This window comes from Platichthys flesus, chromosome 13, assembly GCF_949316205.1.
Source record: "Platichthys flesus chromosome 13, fPlaFle2.1, whole genome shotgun sequence".
NCBI lineage: Eukaryota > Metazoa > Chordata > Actinopteri > Pleuronectiformes > Pleuronectidae > Platichthys > Platichthys flesus.
Window position 1 is genome coordinate 3,130,646 of NC_084957.1, and position 17,918 is coordinate 3,148,563.

General features: G+C 42.8%; 4 protein-coding genes across 4 annotated transcripts; 3 read left to right on the plus strand and 1 right to left on the minus strand.

Moving 5' to 3' along the window:
- The first annotated feature begins 1,399 nt into the window (after nucleotides 1-1,399).
- On the plus strand, nucleotides 1,400-5,591 carry fkbp7 (FKBP prolyl isomerase 7). Its single transcript, XM_062403201.1, has 4 exons — nucleotides 1,400-1,661; nucleotides 2,055-2,206; nucleotides 3,409-3,536; nucleotides 4,640-5,591. The coding sequence occupies exons 1-4, from the start codon at nucleotides 1,447-1,449 to the stop codon at nucleotides 4,799-4,801; spliced, it is 657 nt and encodes a 218-aa protein (XP_062259185.1). The 5' UTR covers nucleotides 1,400-1,446; the 3' UTR covers nucleotides 4,802-5,591.
- Nucleotides 5,592-10,816: 5,225 nt separating this feature from the next.
- osgepl1 (O-sialoglycoprotein endopeptidase-like 1) lies at nucleotides 10,817-13,920 on the minus strand. The gene is made up of 7 exons (XM_062403200.1): nucleotides 13,538-13,920; nucleotides 13,065-13,452; nucleotides 12,773-12,977; nucleotides 12,416-12,564; nucleotides 11,681-11,811; nucleotides 11,518-11,589; nucleotides 10,817-11,425 (listed from the first exon to the last, which is right to left on the minus strand). Exons 1-7 carry the CDS (start codon nucleotides 13,747-13,749, stop codon nucleotides 11,341-11,343), a joined length of 1,242 nt encoding a protein of 413 aa, XP_062259184.1. The 5' UTR covers nucleotides 13,750-13,920; the 3' UTR covers nucleotides 10,817-11,340.
- A 195-nt stretch (nucleotides 13,921-14,115) lies between these two features.
- Nucleotides 14,116-17,668, plus strand: adat3 (adenosine deaminase tRNA specific 3). Its single transcript, XM_062402135.1, has 2 exons — nucleotides 14,116-14,245; nucleotides 16,517-17,668. Exon 2 carries the CDS (start codon nucleotides 16,532-16,534, stop codon nucleotides 17,576-17,578), a length of 1,047 nt encoding a protein of 348 aa, XP_062258119.1. The 5' UTR covers nucleotides 14,116-14,245; nucleotides 16,517-16,531; the 3' UTR covers nucleotides 17,579-17,668.
- On the plus strand, nucleotides 14,147-16,494 carry alkbh6 (alkB homolog 6). The gene is made up of 2 exons (XM_062402136.1): nucleotides 14,147-14,245; nucleotides 14,817-16,494. Exon 2 carries the CDS (start codon nucleotides 14,822-14,824, stop codon nucleotides 15,524-15,526), a length of 705 nt encoding a protein of 234 aa, XP_062258120.1. The 5' UTR covers nucleotides 14,147-14,245; nucleotides 14,817-14,821; the 3' UTR covers nucleotides 15,527-16,494.
- Nucleotides 17,669-17,918: the final 250 nt, after the last annotated feature.

Below are 17,918 nucleotides of genomic sequence, written 5' to 3' on the forward strand. Positions count from 1 at the left end.
CTGATGGAAGCGAGAGGAGGTTTAGGGTTAATTAAGATACTAACCTTTGTTCAAGTTGGTATAATAAAATATACAACGTGTAAAACAAAATTTCCATCAGGCCTGAATTGATCAAACGAAAAGCAAATCAAACGAAAAGCGAAAGGGCCTTCGCACTATCGGTGTAATAAACACATCTGTCATTTAAAAATAATTGTGGATTAGTCATTTAACACAAGGTTTTAATTTCAGATAGCAGCATTAAAGCTTAAAATAAAGTGTCTTTCACTTTCTGTTTGCCATGTGTATCAAAACAGAAATGTGTGTGTTTTTGACATCTTTATTATGCTCACATCCAGCCAAAGCTGCTGCTGATAACAAACATATGTATATCAGGCTACATGGTAATAACTAAAGTTCTATTGAATCTAATCTATGGGTGTGAACCAGTACAAAGTCATAGAGTTTCAAAAACACTGTTCATCATGTGAATAGGACTAATTCTGAAACCGAAACAGCAAAACAGATGTCAACAAACTTAATGGATTCTCCAGATATGCAGATGCAGCATGTTGAGCTCTCATTATTTAGCTAACGTTGCAAAACCCCCAGATAGAGAAAGGGGTACGTTGTTTCTAAAACACTTTTTTGTGTTATTATGCTCTTCACGTCCCATGAAACGTTAATAAATAAAGTTGTGAGAAAAATATTAGAAGTAAAAGCAAGTGTCTGTGAATGACAAAAATGAAAACCTTGCATCAGAGGAGTTATTCTATTATTGCCGGTAATCGTTATATTGACTATGATCATGATAAAGTCGATGATTGCTGTTTGGTTGTGTTGTGTCTGTCTGTCGCTGATACCGATCTAAATAGTTTTATTCTAATGTCATTTATTGTACATTTAAAGATACTTAAAGTCTGACCTTGACCTCAATTGAAATTTGAAAATAAAAAAACTGGGAAACTAAATGAAAATTTGCTGTGATGCAGCAGCGTCGACACTTTCAGCTGTAAAGCACGTTCACGCATGTTTATCTCAATTATGTATTCCTCTTATTTAATGATGACATTATTATACTATATTACATTTATGATCCACGCCCACCTTCCTTCCATTAAGTCCAAAAAGTTGCTGGAAGTATTTGAGTTTATGATGCTCTACGCCCCGCGTATAGTCTGTCAGGCAGGGTTTATCCTCATGTCGCGTACCCAACCATGTATTAAAACAATATTATATGTTATGTGTTATAACATATAATCACACCCGAGCCCACAACGCAGATCTCTTGATAAAAAGCAGGTTCAGGATCAGGACCCTCCGATCATCTGTACGAACCAGGAAGCAGAGGCGCCTGACAGACTAAACTCGGGGGCAGTAACTCCCCTCCTCCGTCCTCCAGCAGCTCTTTCCACGTCTCCACAGCGAGTGAAGAACGAGAAGTTGCCACGAAGGCACCGCAGCACGATGTGGAGCGTGTTGACCTGCACCCTGTGCCTCCTGGTGGCCTCGCAGCTCGGCGTCCGGGGTGTCCGGGCCTCGGCCGCTGAGCTGGAACCCGAGGTGAAGACTGAGGTCGTGTTCAGACCCGAGACGTGCACACAGAGGAGCAAGAGAGGAGACCTGGTCAACGTGCACTACGACGGATTCCTCGAGGAAAATGGGTCCCAGTTCTACTGCAGGTCGGTGGATGATGGGCCAGAGCAACCAGTTGGCTGCAGCTGATGGGGATTAACTTTGCAAACAGTTTGATTTGATTTGAGAGTTTACCTGAAAACAAGTTGATTCCCAGTGCCTGGTCTTTATTACCTTTTGTGAAAGCTTTTTTATTGTGTCACATATATTAAGGTTATTATTAAATAGGTGGGTTTGGTGGGGGGGTTATACTTTTTGTACTTATGGGCCTACTCTAACCCTCCTGAGTATCTATGATCCATGAGTATCCTTGATGAGGATCTGTCCATCCCAGCTCAGATTCATTCACATGTATAAATCCTTGTGATATACAAACTGACTCACTGGTTGGATGTTGTGTCTTTTTTTTGTTTGTTGTTGCTGCATTGTTTCTGTCTCAGTCGGTCAGACAAATCTGGCCACCCTCAGTGGTTCGTGTTGGGCATCGGACAAGTCATCAAGGGCCTGGACATCGGGATGATGGACATGTGTCCTGGAGAGAAGCGAAAGATAACGGTCCCCCCTGCCCTGGCATTTGGAGAGAAGGGCAAACGTAAGTGGATGTAGTAATGTCCCCACACGTTGTCTCTTATAGGGAAATGGGATTTAAATAGTTTCTAGTAAGTGCATATATATCAGGTAATGGGGCGGCCATCATTCCCAGCTTGGTTCAATTTAGTCACTTGCAAGGAACAGATTTGATGCCAAATGCCAAAATATCATGTCAAGCTCCAAAAGCACTGGATCCTACATTTCCCACTGTGCATGTCAAAGGTATCTTTTCATCTAAAACTCCAGGCTTTATATGAATTAAGTTGAGGAAGTGTCCAAAGCAGCTTGTGAGAGCCAGGCACTTATAGTCTCTAAATTAATTATAGGTGTGTTCTGGGTGTAACATGTAATAAGCCAATCAGAGTGCCATCTCCCAATCCTTTGTAAAACCATGATGGGTTTGAATATGCAGCTGATGTTACAGTCCCGGCTTCCTGTAAGGTTTCAGTTGAATTACCACACGTTGATATTCCATAAAGTTCCTCGTACAAATGTTCCATGGGATGCATTACATGTTTTTAGTAAGTTACAACCTCTACCAGTAGCGTTTGATGCCTCAGTGAAATGAATGCGTCCATGCCCACTGGGAACATAGAAAACCATCAGAAATTGAGTTACATGAATCCCACTAATACAGTTTTAAATCCTGTTTTTGTGCCAGAAGAGCCACGGTCATGCTGTCCTGTTTGTTTCTTTCAGCACTTTAATTGAAAGAGCACCACACCTCTTGCTCCTCAGCCGTCCCTGGCATGAACTGTAAGCATGCTCTAAGGTTTGAAGGTCTCTGCACCATTTCTCTCTTGCATGTGTGCTTTCAGAAAACTAACAGCTAACTGTATTCTTACCTTAACCTGCTGTTTCCTACAAACCTGTGGATGTTTGTAGATGCACTTTGATATGATCTGATTGTGAACTTACCCATTCTGGGACTCTGTGCTTCAAGTTTCTCTTTGTCTGTCAAGGAAATGCTTCTGTTTCCCCAACACCAGTTTATATTCTTACAACCATTCAAGGCTCTTGTTACAAAGGTAAAGTTTAAAATCACCTACAGAGCTTAATGCTTTGTAGAATCTTGTGCTTGAAACCATGTGTAGAGAATGATAACAAATGTGTTTTAAGATGTAGGTCATGATTATAGTTTTATAAGGAAATGCAGTCTTTTATAATTTTGATGCTCTGTTTTTATCCCTCATACTGAAATAGATCCGGTGCCGCCCAACGCCACAGTGGTCTTTGAGGTGGAGGTCTACTCAGTGTCCAGGGGACCACGTAGTATGGAAGCTTTTGGAGAGATGGACAACGATAGCGACAAAAGTCTCTCAAAGGCTGAGGTAAAAATGACAAAAATGAAATAAAATGCCAGAAAGTTAGATGTTGACACGTGTCAAGATGGCCGAGCAGATCAAAACCAGTCTAATGGCACTCAAAGCAACATAATGCAACTTATTCACCGTAATATTGTTACTTTTAAAATTAGATTCATCATACACTGACTTGGAGTTGGGAGGAACTCCAAGTCAGTGTATGATGATTCACCCTCCTCCCCCTGAAAGTCTGTTATTGCTCTATATAATTTGGTGAGCGGAATACATATTGATAGGGTTAGTTCTTCTTTACATGAAGAGGTTATAGTGTTGCTTTAAATTGAGAGACACACATCAGCTGTTTCAGCCTGGGTCACATCTGCTGAGTGAAGATAAAGCCAACTGCCTCCAAGCTTTAGATTCATATCATACAGATGCGAGAGTGTTGTTATTATTATCTTCCTGAAAAGAAAGTACACAAGTGTATTTCCCAAACTAGTTGTTTTTTCATGACCACCTTTATGATGTCAAATGTTCTATTAAATTAGCACAAACCAACAATGATCCTGGAGTTCTTAGGCTTTGGAAGGGAGGTAATAACAAGCTTGAGACAAATATGTGTTTTCTATCAATGTATGGTTTCATTTTAGTTAAGTGCCACAGAAGACCCTCATAACCTAAACTACTTTTTGGTATTACTATTAAATAACAGGCTATCCAAATATAAAGTATTAACAAATACAAGCCAAAGTAACCCCACCTACTTTCCTCATGAAGATTAAAGGCCACATGGGATGTTAACATTAAACAATTAGGTAATTAGGCTATAAATCATTAATTATTAACCTAATTCAAGTTTTTATTGACCACATGAAGGACAATAGTCCGGAGATATTGATGTAATAATCAAACAAAGATAAAGCTGATGCCTAAAAGTTCATGTTCCTGATGTTATCTGGATTGTTGATGGCCCAGGTGGTACAGAGGTGAACAACCTGCTATCAACACCTCAGTATTATTCATTACCACTGTGATATGGAACCAGAAGAGCACAACATATTTATTATAGAAGACGAGTGTTGCAACGTATGTCTGTTATTTATTCTGATAAAGTTTTCCTCCATCATCAGGTGAAAGAATATCTGAAACTGTCGTATGAGAAAGGAGGGAAGCCACGCGACGACGCTTTCTATGAGAAGATCATGGCCGACATTTTCCACAAGAGCGACCAGGACAAAGACGGAGTGATCAGTGCAAAGGAGTATAACATCTATCAACATGACGAGCTCTAGGCTCAGAAGTAGTTGATCCTGTCATTGCTGTTTATATAACTTTGGTCAATCAGACATTTAGTTAAACATGAAAAGGTGAAGGAAGTGGAGTTTGTTTGGTCTACACACCTCGCTGGGCCTCGTCCCATCTTCTTCTTAATGGTTTGAATTCTGCAGAAGTGAATCTCTTTCTTTTCTGTTGTTGATTTCTCCTCATATCATGTTTCATTGGTTAAATGACAACAATATTGAGTATAAGTCCTGCATTGAGACCCTGTGGTCGACTGTAGATTGGATTGGATCTCATGGCTGTGACTTCTTCAAAATAAAGTCATGAAAATGTCAAAAACACCAATCACACAGATAGAAATTCTGTGGAATCCCCCTTTAGCAGTTTTCTAATCTCAGTTTCATAATGAATGTTCCCTTTTAAAAGCAGACAGGATTCAAAGTATTCGCTTAAAATAACTAATGACTAATCCCTAACATCACTAAATGTAAGTTATGTCCTTTTTCATTCAATGTGCCGCACAGTGGACAAACCACAACATTGCACAATGCAGTAAAGTAATGTTGTAACAATGGAACGTGTCATGTGAGAATCTGAGATGTTGGTTCATGTTGACACAGGAACCAACAATAGCTCAGTTTTTCCTTCTTCCTGTGGATTTTCTGCCCTCGAACCTGCAGTGCTGCACCAGTATGTCCAGATGTAAATTAAAGGAAATCTGGCTGAGATTTCAAAATCATGGATGATAAAGAGGCACATGGTGAATTGTTGTTGTCTGGATAAATGTGTGGAAAACTACAATTTGTCTTGTGTAAGTTCCTCCTGTTGCTGATCATGTTCACTCAGAATAAAATAAAAATCCAGTAAAGCGGGAAAGTTAATATTTGGCATTATTAGGGCCCGAGCACCGAAATCGGTGGGAGGCCCTATTGAAATGGAAAGGATTATTCTGAGCATTTTTCAACGTGCTCAAAAAGTTGTAAGACTTTGAAGTAAATTTAAAAAAGTGGTGGAAATTCACGTATTCTGGAGAATTTGGAAAAGGGCATGGCAAAATGGCTCAACAGCGCCACCTATGGAAAAGCCCCTCATTTAGCATTCACTGATCCTCACGAAAATGATGATAGTTGTGTATCATGACCATAAGCCTCAAGGACCGTTATGAAAAACGCAACAGGAAGCCCGCCATTTTGTGTATTAACATCCCCCCCTTGAAGATATTCATATGGTTTCAAGGCCGTTTGACCATGGCGTGGCGTCAAAGTTTGATTACACGCCATCAAAACACTAGCTTCTGTATCTAAGACATATTTGTTCCAATCAAGTCCCAACTAGACATGTAAGACAAGACTCGCGGCCTGACGACATCTACAAAGACATCATGACTTAGAACCACAGCGCCACCTGCTGGCTATAGGAAGTGAAGCGTTATCCTTGCTGCAGAGCTTAAAACGCACGCAAGGCGGAGCCTTGCACTTGGTCATCGATCGCTCTCTCTTCACCGCCCGCAACAAGCTTGAAATTGCCTGTGCTCGGCCCTGTTAATCGATCGGCCACGCATTCACACTCTGCGTGTCAATATATTTGGCCAATCAAATAAAGCCCTGCCACTCTAGATGATAAATTAAAGAAATTCATATCATTGACAGGTTTTTCTGTAAATGTATTATTGTCAAAAGAATTGAGGAAACAGATTATTTGAAAAACAGTGATATGACTGAGCCTCAAATCTCGCTCTGCCTCCTCCACTGTGGAAATATCAAGGGATCTTGTTTGTCCCGGGTCAGATTCATCATTATGATAAAGCATGTCTATCTACATTTTTGTCCAATAGCATAATTATGAGGACATTTTGGCTGCTCCTCACAAACTCAAAGGACTGTTTGAATGTTAAGAATTGGTTTTAAGGTTAGGGTTAGATTTAGGTTTAGGTTAAGACCCGAAAAGACTAATTTACCTGCCCTGTTAGGGTTAGGGTTAGAGCGTGCCCTATGTGGACTTGTGGTGCAGATGCCAATGTTGATAGTTGGGAGTAAAACATCCAATATACCCATATATTGGCAAATATAAATATATGAACATTAAAATAATTCAGACATAGCTCAACATAATTAAGACTTTGTATGTAATATTTTTGCATATTTAAGACTTTTCCAACCAGCAGTAATTGTGGATTCACAGTTTTATTTCATTGTCTTAAACAATGTGAGTGAAAACATTTATTTTACATTTTCACTGATTTCACAGAGAGTAATTCATGGATCTTGATGAGAATAATAATACATTTAGGGGATTGCTGAAATCCACGATTATTAATCTAGATTTTTGCATTTTGTGATGAAATATGACTATTGAAAGGAAACATGTCAAAATAAAGAAATCAAGGAATAAATGGAATGTTCCGGAAGAAGAGAATTGGCGGCCATTTATGCATGTGCTCCCCCACTCTCTCTGTTTTCCTTTCACAATAAAGCCTATGTCCTATAAATAAAAACAACATAAAGGTTATAAACGACCCAAAAATACATGCAAAGGAAAAGGACTCATTAAGATCACAGACATGTTTGATGTGAAAGATAAAAGACACGTTCAATGTTCTATATATCGAAGGCTCCTTTATCTTAAAGGTTCCATTGATAGGTCCTTTACAGCAAAATAAGATGAATGGAAAAAGTTTAACTTATTCAGAAATCTCTCCATAATGATTCTAACTTTCTATTTAAAACTAATAGAATAAACTAGTGATGGAAGGTTTTTTTCAACAAAACTTGGGGACTATTCAATGCCCAGAAACGATTCTGCAAAACTCTATTTGTATTTCCCAACAAATAAGGTACCTCATAGACCTGCTGGCCAAGAAGAACACAGAGTTACAGGAGGAGAAGACTAAAAAGAACGTTTTCCAAGAAGAGCTGGAGAAGGTCTGCCAAAGTCGTGGAGCCAATCAGGAGAAGTTCGACACCGAGCTCCAGGAGGAGAAGAGGATGAAGAACGATCTCGAAGAGGAGGTGGAAAAGCTCAAAGCGTCTCATCACAAGGTCTGCCAAAGTCATGCAACCAACCAGGAGAAGTTGAAAACCGAGCTCCAGGAGGAGAAGAAGAAGAAGAACTCTCTCCAAGAAGAGCTGGAGAATCTCAAAACTTCTCACCTCGAGGTCTTGCAAAGTGTTGCAAACAACCAGGAGAAGTTAAACACCGAGCTCCAGGAGGAGAAGAAGAAGAAGAACTCTCTCCAAGAAGAGCTGGAGAATCTCAAAACTTCTCACCTCGAGGTCTTGCAAACTGTTGCAAACAACCAGGAGAAGTTAAACACCGAGCTCCAGGAGGAGAAAAAGAAGAAGAACGATCTCCAAGAAGAGCTGGAGAAGCTCCAATCTTCTCATCACGAGGTCTGCCTAAATCATGCAACCAATCAGGAGAAGTTCAACCCCGAGCTCCAGGAGGAGAAGAGGATGAAGAACTCTCTCCAAGAAGAGCTGGAGAATCTCAAAACTTCTCACCTCGAGGTCTTGCAAAGTGTTGCAAACAACCAGGAGAAGTTAAACACCGAGCTCCAGGAGGAGAAAAAGAAGAAGAACGATCTCCAAGAAGAGCTGGAGAAGCTCCAAGCTTCTCATCACGAGGTCTGCCTAAGTCATGCAACCAATCAGGAGAAGTTCAACCCCGAGCTCCAGGAGGAGAAGAGGATGAAGAACTCTCTCCAAGAAGAGCTGGAGAATCTCAAAACTTCTCACCTCGAGGTCTTGCAAAGTGTTGAAAACAACCAGAAGTTAAACACCGAGCTCCAGGAGGAGAAGAAGAAGAAGAACTCTCTCCAAGAAGAGTTGGAGAAGCTCAAAACTTCTTACCACGAGGTCTGCCAAAGTCATGCAACCAATCAGGAGAAGTTCAAAATCGAGCTCCAGGAGGAAAAGAGGATGAAGAACGATTTCGAAGTGGAGGTGGAAAAGCTCAAAGCTTCTCATCACAAGGTCTGCCAAAGTCATACAACCACCCAGGAGAAGTTAGACACCGAGCTCCAGGAGGAGAGGAGGATGAAGAACTCTCTCCAAGAAGAGCTGGAGAATCTCAAAACTTCTCACCTCGAGGTCTGGCAAAGTGTTGAAAACAACCAGAAGTTAAACACCGAGCTCCAGGAGGAGAAAAAGAAGAAGAACGATCTCCAAGAAGAGTTGGAGAGGCTCAAAACTTCTCAACATGAGGTCTGCCAAAGTCATGAAACCAATCAGGAGAAGTTCAACAACGAGCTCCAGGAGGAAAAGAGGATGAAGAACGATTTCGAAGAGGAGGTGGAAAAGCTCAAAGCTTCTTATTACAAGGTCTGGCAAAGTCATACAACCACCCAGGAGAAATTAGACACCGAGCTCCAGGACGAGAAGAAGAAGAAGAACAATATCCAAGAAGAGCTGGAGAAGCTCAAGGCTTCTTATCACAAGGTCTGGCAAAGTCATGCAGCCAATCAGGAGAAGTTCAGGGTTACTTCTGATGAGGTCTTCCAAAGATATAAACCTTATGCTTCCACAACTGAGCGCACTGAGGAAGAGGTTCTCTCCAAACCCAAGGAGACAGGGCTGCCTGAGAAGACACAGAAACCTAAGAAGGCTTCATTGTGTAAGAGAGTTCGCCACCTTTTGGGGTTGTGCAGGAAGCAGAAGAGGTCAGCGGCGCCAACATCCCCCAGCAACTGACTTTACCTTCTACACCTGCTGTGAGGACTGTCAAGGTTAATGGAGGGATTTACAATTTCATTAAAAAAAATCCTAAAAAAAAAATAATGTCCTCACAATGATAGTATTTCACCAAATAAAACGATAAAAAAAAATGTCTTGAACATGTTGATGTACTTAAGATAAGGTAAGATAAGATGTACCTTAATTTATCCTCCATGGAGGAAATTCACAAATGACACAGCAGCACAAGAAAGTGTATCAGATACGTCCTCCTGCAGAAACGGTGAATGGTTCCAGATGTTCACATGCAAGAGTCATGGAACCACAGTTTAGGCCTCTGCAAGCACCACCAGTTTGGTTCTCGTGGTTTTCCAGGTATGCATATGTCAGACTCTATATATATCACATTTTATTCTCTTCTATAAAATGTTTGTGGATACAGATTTTTTTTTATCAATTTAAACATTTATTAAGTGTACACAGCCATATCCCTACATAAAATACATTAATCAGCTGTATGCCTGCACACATGCAAATACAAATATACAGACACTGGTATCGCTAGCGGTTTTTTTAATTCATACAGATTTTGGGTTTTTCAAGGAAACATAAACTTTGAAGAGTTTTTGTTGACCTTTGTTTGGGCACAGCCATGGAAAACTGAGTGGAGATATAGAGTGCTCCTTAAAGCTGTTCACTATGCCACCAGTATATTTATTTGTCTGTTGTAGAGTGCTAGAATAAATATTCTGCCTCTGATGATGTTAGAATGAATATTAGATGTTCAGTTTACTTCTCTTAGTGGGTTTGAAACTCGTGCATGCTTAGGTCTAAAATGGTGGAGAACAGGGGCTCTCCATCTCTGCAGGTCGATGTTAAGAAAGAAAGTAGCAGCTCAAGTTAAAAATATAGTATGACAAAAAATATGTAAATATAGAAATGTATTCAAAGTAGGGATAATTACATATATACACAAGGCTATTTAAAAAAAATCCAAGGGCTATGGATAGTTTAGTATTCATGAGTATTTTGAATTGGGCGTGGCAAAATGGCTCAACAGCGCCCCCTGGAACCAGCCCCTAGGTTTCCCTATGACCGATCTTCACCAATATCGATACACAGGTGTATCGCGACCAGTCATAAAAAAAAAGTCTCAAGGGGCATTATGAAAAACACCACAGGAAGCCGGCCATTTTATATATAGTGGCCATTTTGACCATATTCACCATTTTTACTTTAACATACTTGTCCCAGGGCTTTCATCAGATCAACTTCAAATTGAGATGAGTGTCATCACAACAAGGTGGAGATAAAAACTGATTTAAATCAAATTTCATTTAATGTGTAGAGAAGAAGTTAATTGATCGAGGATTGTTGCCTCATTTTTATTCAAATGCTGTTAAAACACATTCAGATATTTAAATCACATCTATTCCAGTTTGTTAGTATCAGCTGCAGTACAGTCATGCTGACTCATAAACTTCACATGATCTACAACATGATGATACATCAGGGCAAAAACATAAGACCATGAGAAACCATTTTTCATAGATCAGTCTCATGGGCCTAAAGCTCCAGATTTGTTTTTAAACTTTCCAGTGTAAGACTTTTGTGTTTTACTCTGAGCTGAGGATTAATCAACAATGTGTAAAATCTGAATGTCTCTGTTGATAGAAGAGCACAACCAGCAATTTCAATGTCTCTAATCTCCCAAAAAATAAATAAAAATGAAAGATCTGAGATCTATAACAACCTCATTTATTAATAAATATCTGTGTGCTGTATACATATACAAAATATACACAGTATATACTTTGAACTGGGGGGAAATCCAGGTGTTAAAAACGTATTATTTGTACAGGACAAAAACAACAGTCTTGTCAGTTGAGGATCTTGAGTTGGACGGACGGCAGCTTGATCCCCGCTGCCCTCACCTCCGCTGACATATCGACACCCAGCGGCGCCCTGGAATCGAACGTTTACGTGAGCCAGTGTCGTTTTAAATCAGCAGTGACATGAAAACAGAGCAGAACAGTTTTTAATCCTCAGTGACCTACTTGGGCTCGTAGCGGACGTCCACATGTGGAGGCAGTATTCCTTTAATTTCCCTCAGACGTTCAACACCGTTCCTGGGTTTAATAAAAAAATACCAATAAGAAAAGAGACCAAACTTCCACGTCAAATCAGATCATTGAGTTAAATCTAAGACGATACACACACCATGCAATCATCACTCCGTTGTCGGTGCAGAATTTGGCCGGAGGACAGAGCAGGCTCAGTCCTGTCGTCTCAGTGATGATGGTCAGAGCCTTGCGGATATACTGGTTGCTTGCAACTCCTCCAGACAGCACCTAGAAAGAGAGAGTAACTGCTGAAAGCCTCACAGCACAACGGGCTCAATGTTGTTGAACTGGAGGGATAAAGCTGCTCTTATTCTGTAATGTTCTTACTGTCAACAAAACCTCTGGTGTTTATTCCCTCTTGAAAAATGGGTCCTAAAAGCAAAGTCATGTTTTATTTTAAAGGCTGAACCCTGATGTTTTAAGTGTTATTCATACAGGGGGGGAGATTACATAGCTGAGAACTATTTTGAACATTTGAGTGAGTATTTATAGCCCTTTTGTTGAATACCAGAATCATTATTTAAGACATACATTGCACTTCTATCAGAGGAAAGAGGAAATCCTTCACTTGTGACACGCTCTGAGGTTTCTGTGTTTTTTTCCGTTAAAATATTTTAGCTATTTTTTCCTCGCCTTAGTCAAGGGTTAAAGACAAAGGAGGCAAAGAGATTAGAAAAATTTAAATAAGAAGCAATCTAGAGTAATTATCATTGTCCTTTCCCATCCTTGTACACACAGGGTGTTCATGTAAAAACTGCGTGATGAGAACTGAAGTAAAATAAAAACCTGAGACTAAAAACAGTGCAGAAACTGATGGATTTATCACACTTACTAAAGTTGGAGTGCTGGGTGGCAGCAGGCCGTTGTCCTTACAGAACAAGATGGCCCGATGTGTTCGCTTGGCGAGATGAGAGGCGACCGTGTGCTGCGTGGCGGCTGCAAGGTCGTTCACACACGACAGCAGTGACCCCTGTTCTACTCCTGCAGGGAAGATAGAGGAGATACAGAGGTTTTACTCAGGAACTTGAATTACATGTTTGTATGTTTCTGGTTTGGTAATAAAAAAGCTGATTTAAGTCAAATAACTGGAAGGAAACTATTCACAGGTCTTACGCTGTGGTAACAAAATGCATTGTAATGGTTGCTGTTGACTGGTTTCATTGGGTTGGTCAGTCAGTTGTCCTCTTACCTTCCTCTTTCTCTTTCTTTAGTATCGTCATTGTGACTTGATTCCGTAGTCCAGCAAAAGAGAAGCAGCAGTCATGAGTTTGACCCATGGGTGTCCTGAAGGGGAACCTCCTCCTGTCCCCATTCTTAGCCAGCAGCTCGATGGCCTGTCCTCCACTCAGGGTGGAGCACTGTGGGTGTTTGATGAGGGACAAGCGTCTCGCCACCTGTGAATTTACAAGAAGAACCATTTGCCTTCGTGATCACAAACTGAGCCCTGTAACAAACGCCTGATGGGAGTTTGACAGTTTTACTTTGTCCAGTATATCCCCTGGAGCTTCGTCCAGCGTGTGACCCAGGAGCAGGAAGTCGTCCACCCCTCGGGCCATGGCGAGAAGTGAGTGGCCCCCGGAGACGAGCAGCACCAGGAAGGGGAAGGCCACGGGATGGAGCATCCTGACGGTGAGGGCGTGGGCCTCCATGTGGTGGATGGGGATGAACGGCTTGTTGTGTTGCCGCACGAACCTCTGACTGAACTCGAGGCCGATGCCCAGGCTCAGGGCCAGGCCCGGCTTCACCGTGGTGGCCACGGCCGCGAGCTGGCTCGGGTGCACTCCGCTTCTCTCCAGAGCCTCCTGGACCACACGCTCGATGTTCTCCCTGTGGAGGTGCTGTGCCACTGTGGGGATGATGCCTCCAGCCCTGCAGCATTCCAGACACACACAAGCATATCAAAGCAAACCCCTGAGCAGCGTCCCTGTGACCCGACTACAGCTGCGACACCCACCTCAGATGAACTTCTTTCTGGGAATGGAGAGACTCTCCCAGGATCGAACCGGTCTCATCCAGCACAGCCGCTCCGGTGTCGTCACAGCTCGTCTCAATGCCCAGCACCAGCCTGGAGGAGAAGGCTCTTCCAGATGAAGGAGGACCCCCCGCTGTGTGTCTGTACTGCAGCAGCCTCTGTGCACTCCTCACTCGAGAGGAGAACATGCTCATGGACCTGGGGTTGAATCAGGAGAGTAACTCAGGGTGACCTCTGACCCCTGTCCCAGTTCAAATCTCAACTACGAGGAGCAAACTCAATCTGGAAAAATACCAATAATCCAAAAGCATCGCGCAGTTTCAGAGCAACAAACCAGAAGTATGAGAAACACGTTCGTCCTCTGACGTCCGGCTGCGTCACATGTAAATAGATCCGTGCAGCTGCCAAATCCGTGACCTCAGATTAAGAGCAAACATCTAAACAGCATCACCGATTAAAAACAGATGAAGCATCATCATAAAAGTGTATTGAAAAAATGCGCTTTTAAAAAATATATATACCTATAATATTAAAAAGTAATGCAGAGAGCTGTATGGGAACCAAGTTTGGGTGCCTTTGTTTAAGGGGACATTTTAGTCCGGTGCACAAGAGAAGCATGGCGTCGACCGGATGAATCGGCCTAGAAACTGAACGATATTACTTTCTTCAGTGTTTACTCTCATCTCTAAGGTTAGGTAATATTTATTTTAATTTGATGTTCAAACTACAACAACGTTGTGTTTCAGGATTTGTGTTTTGGGTGAGTTGTGGGATGATGTGTTTACGTTGAAGGGAATCGGACAGTGTTGTATAAAGGCAACACAATAATACAAGATCAGGTTTAATCAATAAAAACACCGAAACATTGTGGCATCGGGTTAAACATTCTTTGTGTAAAGTTTCCAAACAATTACACTATATGGAAGTGCGTCATTTCCAATTGACAATAGTTAATTAATTTCCTCTTTGTCAGTGAACCTGTCATGTGACTGTGTTGTGTTGTAGGCACAGGGAGGATGTGAAGGCTGTAAGGAAGCAAACAGTTGCTAATGCTATGACCACAATGCACTGCGGCGGCTGACAAGAGACGTCCTGACAGATTTGAATTACTGAGTCGTTCATAAGCTATTTTCATTTTGTATATATTATTGCCACAGTTTTATCAGACGTGGCTGCGGTGCATTTAATTCCCTGTCACCTCCAGCCCCGGCTCCTTTCAGGTGGGTTTTAACCAGACTGTTATATGTTGACTTTCCTAAAGGAGACATGGAACACCCAGCGTGTTTTGGTGAGGGCATGAAGCAGTTTGTCGTACTCGACGCTCTGCCCACAGTGCACTACATCCCCGATTTCATATCAGAGGAAGAAGAGGCCTCGCTTCTACAGCAAGTCTACAGGTCTCCAAAGCCGAAGTGGACTCAGCTGTCGGGCCGCAGGCTGCAGAACTGGGGCGGGTTACCGCATCCCAAGGGAATGCTGCCGGAGAAGATTCCTGACTGGCTCCAGACTTACTGTGAGAAAATCTCCTCTCTCGGTGCGTTCAGCGGGAAAACGGCCAATCATGTGTTGGTGAACGAGTACAAAGAAGGAGAAGGGATCATGCCTCATGAAGACGGCCCTCTGTACCACCCCACCGTCACCACCATCAGCCTGGGCTCCCACACCCTGCTGGACTTCTACCGGCCCGTCAGCAGCCTGGAGGGCGAGGCGCCGCAGACCGAGGAGAACCGGTACCTGTTCTCCCTGCTGGTGAAGCCGCGCAGTCTCCTGATCCTGCAGGACGACATGTACCAGCGTCTGCTGCACGGCATCCGGGCGGTCAGCCAGGATACGCTGACGGACAAGGTGGTGAACCTGTCGGCGGCCGGTGGCCTGGCAGGGGAGACGCTGACACGAGGCACCAGGGTGTCACTCACTGTGAGACATGTGCCCAAAGTCATAAAGACAAAGCTTCTACTGGGAAGGAAATGATGAAAGACTGTGTGTGGACCTGAGAGGTTGTTAGAGTTGAAACATCACATCAACGGACATATAATCCCGGCTGCTCTCGGAAGTTAATAGATATAGTATTATTTTACTGGTTGTAATTGGTGTATGTTCTTGGAAAAATGTTCAACCAGTCTCTTATATTATGAGCTGATGTTGGCTTTGCTCAGATGCGGTGTTTGCAGTGCAGAAAGGACAAAGATATGATTGAGGTCCATTTAGAAACAGTGTCATATGTAGTTTTCCCACCAGATGGCGCTGACAAGTTTATTTTTACCCACTGAAACGTGTCTGGTCAGTTCATATCATCATCACAGCTCTTTGGTGTAGAGAACATTGTTGTGTAATGTCTTCACTGAGTCAGGACAGACAGATTTGTTCAGTTTGAGAAAATAAGAAACACAATTTGCACTCTGGGAAATGTAGGTTCCAGCTTTTGTTAAACTTATGTTTATCAGTCTTGCTTTAAATCTGGCTCATTCATTGTCTGCTCTCTCCACCAACTCAACTGCTATGTTGAGTTCAGATTTATCAAGAAATCTATTTTTTTTGCAGATCTATATTTGCCTTGAACTGTCGATACCAGTTGGGTTTTAATATAAAGATCTACTTTGTACAGTAAATGTTCGTGTCTCTTTTGTGTGTTTTTAATGTTCATGCATCAAATGCTACCCGGCTGTTTCATGTGACACAGAAAAGTGCTGCAGACGACAAGAACATGTATGAGACACCACTGGTACATTATGTCATTTATTAAACAGTTTCTTTAAGATCACTTTTATCTTTGAAGTTCCAACTGGTGTTTTTCATGCTTTGAGTGATTTTGACCACAAAGTCACCAGGTCTTTTATCTACTTGTATCATGTAGTTGTGCCTTGGTTTGTGTGGAATACAACAGAAAGTCTTTGTCACCATGTCCTCTCCCTGCAAACGCACTAATTTTGTTTCACTTTGCTGTGAAATCATATTTCACAGGAGGACGCCAACACAATGGAGCCCCAAGTGAAACGCCGGAGAGAGTCGGCGTGTGACACTGACTCCTGGGTGGCTTACCCCGTGCTGTCAGATGAGCTGTCACGAGACGTGGAGTTGATAGAGGCGTTCGCTGCGCCCATTGTCGACAAGAAGGAGACATCTCGACTCGTCAGGGAGCTGAACAGCCTCCACCCGCTGAACGGCCTGCCGCACATCAAGAGGGTGAGGGCTTGCAGGGAGAAGGGCAGCCGTCACCCTCTGGAAGTCCTACTGTGCCTCGTCAGTGATGCACCAGACATGAAGGCGGTGAGCATCGACTCGCTGCTGCCCTCGGATGGAGTAGGACACGATGGATTAGGTGAGCCTTTCGTGGTGAAGGTCCCTTCACGTCCCGCCTTGACCCGACCTCAGTTTGAGCTGGCGAGCAAACACTGGCCCACCTCCTTTCACGAGGATAAGCAGGTGACCGTGGCTCTGAGAGGAGAGCTCTTCAACCCACAACAAAAAGCTTTGATGCACATGCACATGATGTCTGCTGTCGCTGCTGCCAGAGCTGGGAAGGAGACTGGGATGGAGGCAGTCGGGGCTGTCGTGGTGAACCCAGCTACACAGAGGGTCATCGCAGTGGGCCACGACTGCCGAGGCGACCATCCCCTCCACCACGCGGCCATGGTCTGCATCGACCTGGTGGCTCGGAGTCAGGGGGCTGGGTGTTATTCTTTTGACAAATACCCTGCCTGCAGTTCTGCCTCACCAACCTCAGACACAAGTCCTGACGCAGAGGCCAGCGCTCAGCCGTACATCTGCACCGGCTACGACCTCTATGTGACCCGAGAACCTTGTGTCATGTGTGCCATGGCGCTGGTCCACTCCCGGATTGGCCGTGTGTTCTATGGGACAGGCTCCACTGATGGGGCGTTTGGGACCAAATTCAAAATCCACTCCCAGAAGGATCTGAACCATCGATTTGAGGTTTACAAAGGAGTCCTGAGCCGGCAGTGTGAGGATCTTCACAGGCTGGACGACCACATGCAAAAACCAAGTTTAGAGGAACCTAGGTGATTGATGCATCGCTCCAGATTCTTAGTTTCAGTTACAAGAGGATAACATTTTATAAAATAAGTTGTTTTAAATAAAGTTTTTAATCCTGTGGTGGCTGTTCTATTTAAAGCATATATAAAGTTAAAAACCAGTACAATGTTTGCAACATGATGCTGATTTTCCATCATGGGGCTGAATTTAGAAGTTCTGTGACTTAAAAGCTTAGTTAGAAGAAATAAAGAGAACCTCAGTGACTCAGGAGCCTGACTTCAGATACAACACCTGCACAGGAAATATGGAAACAGTCTGGACTGTTGCTTCTGTGATAGTTTGGTTCTCCACCACTGCTCAGGATTCTACA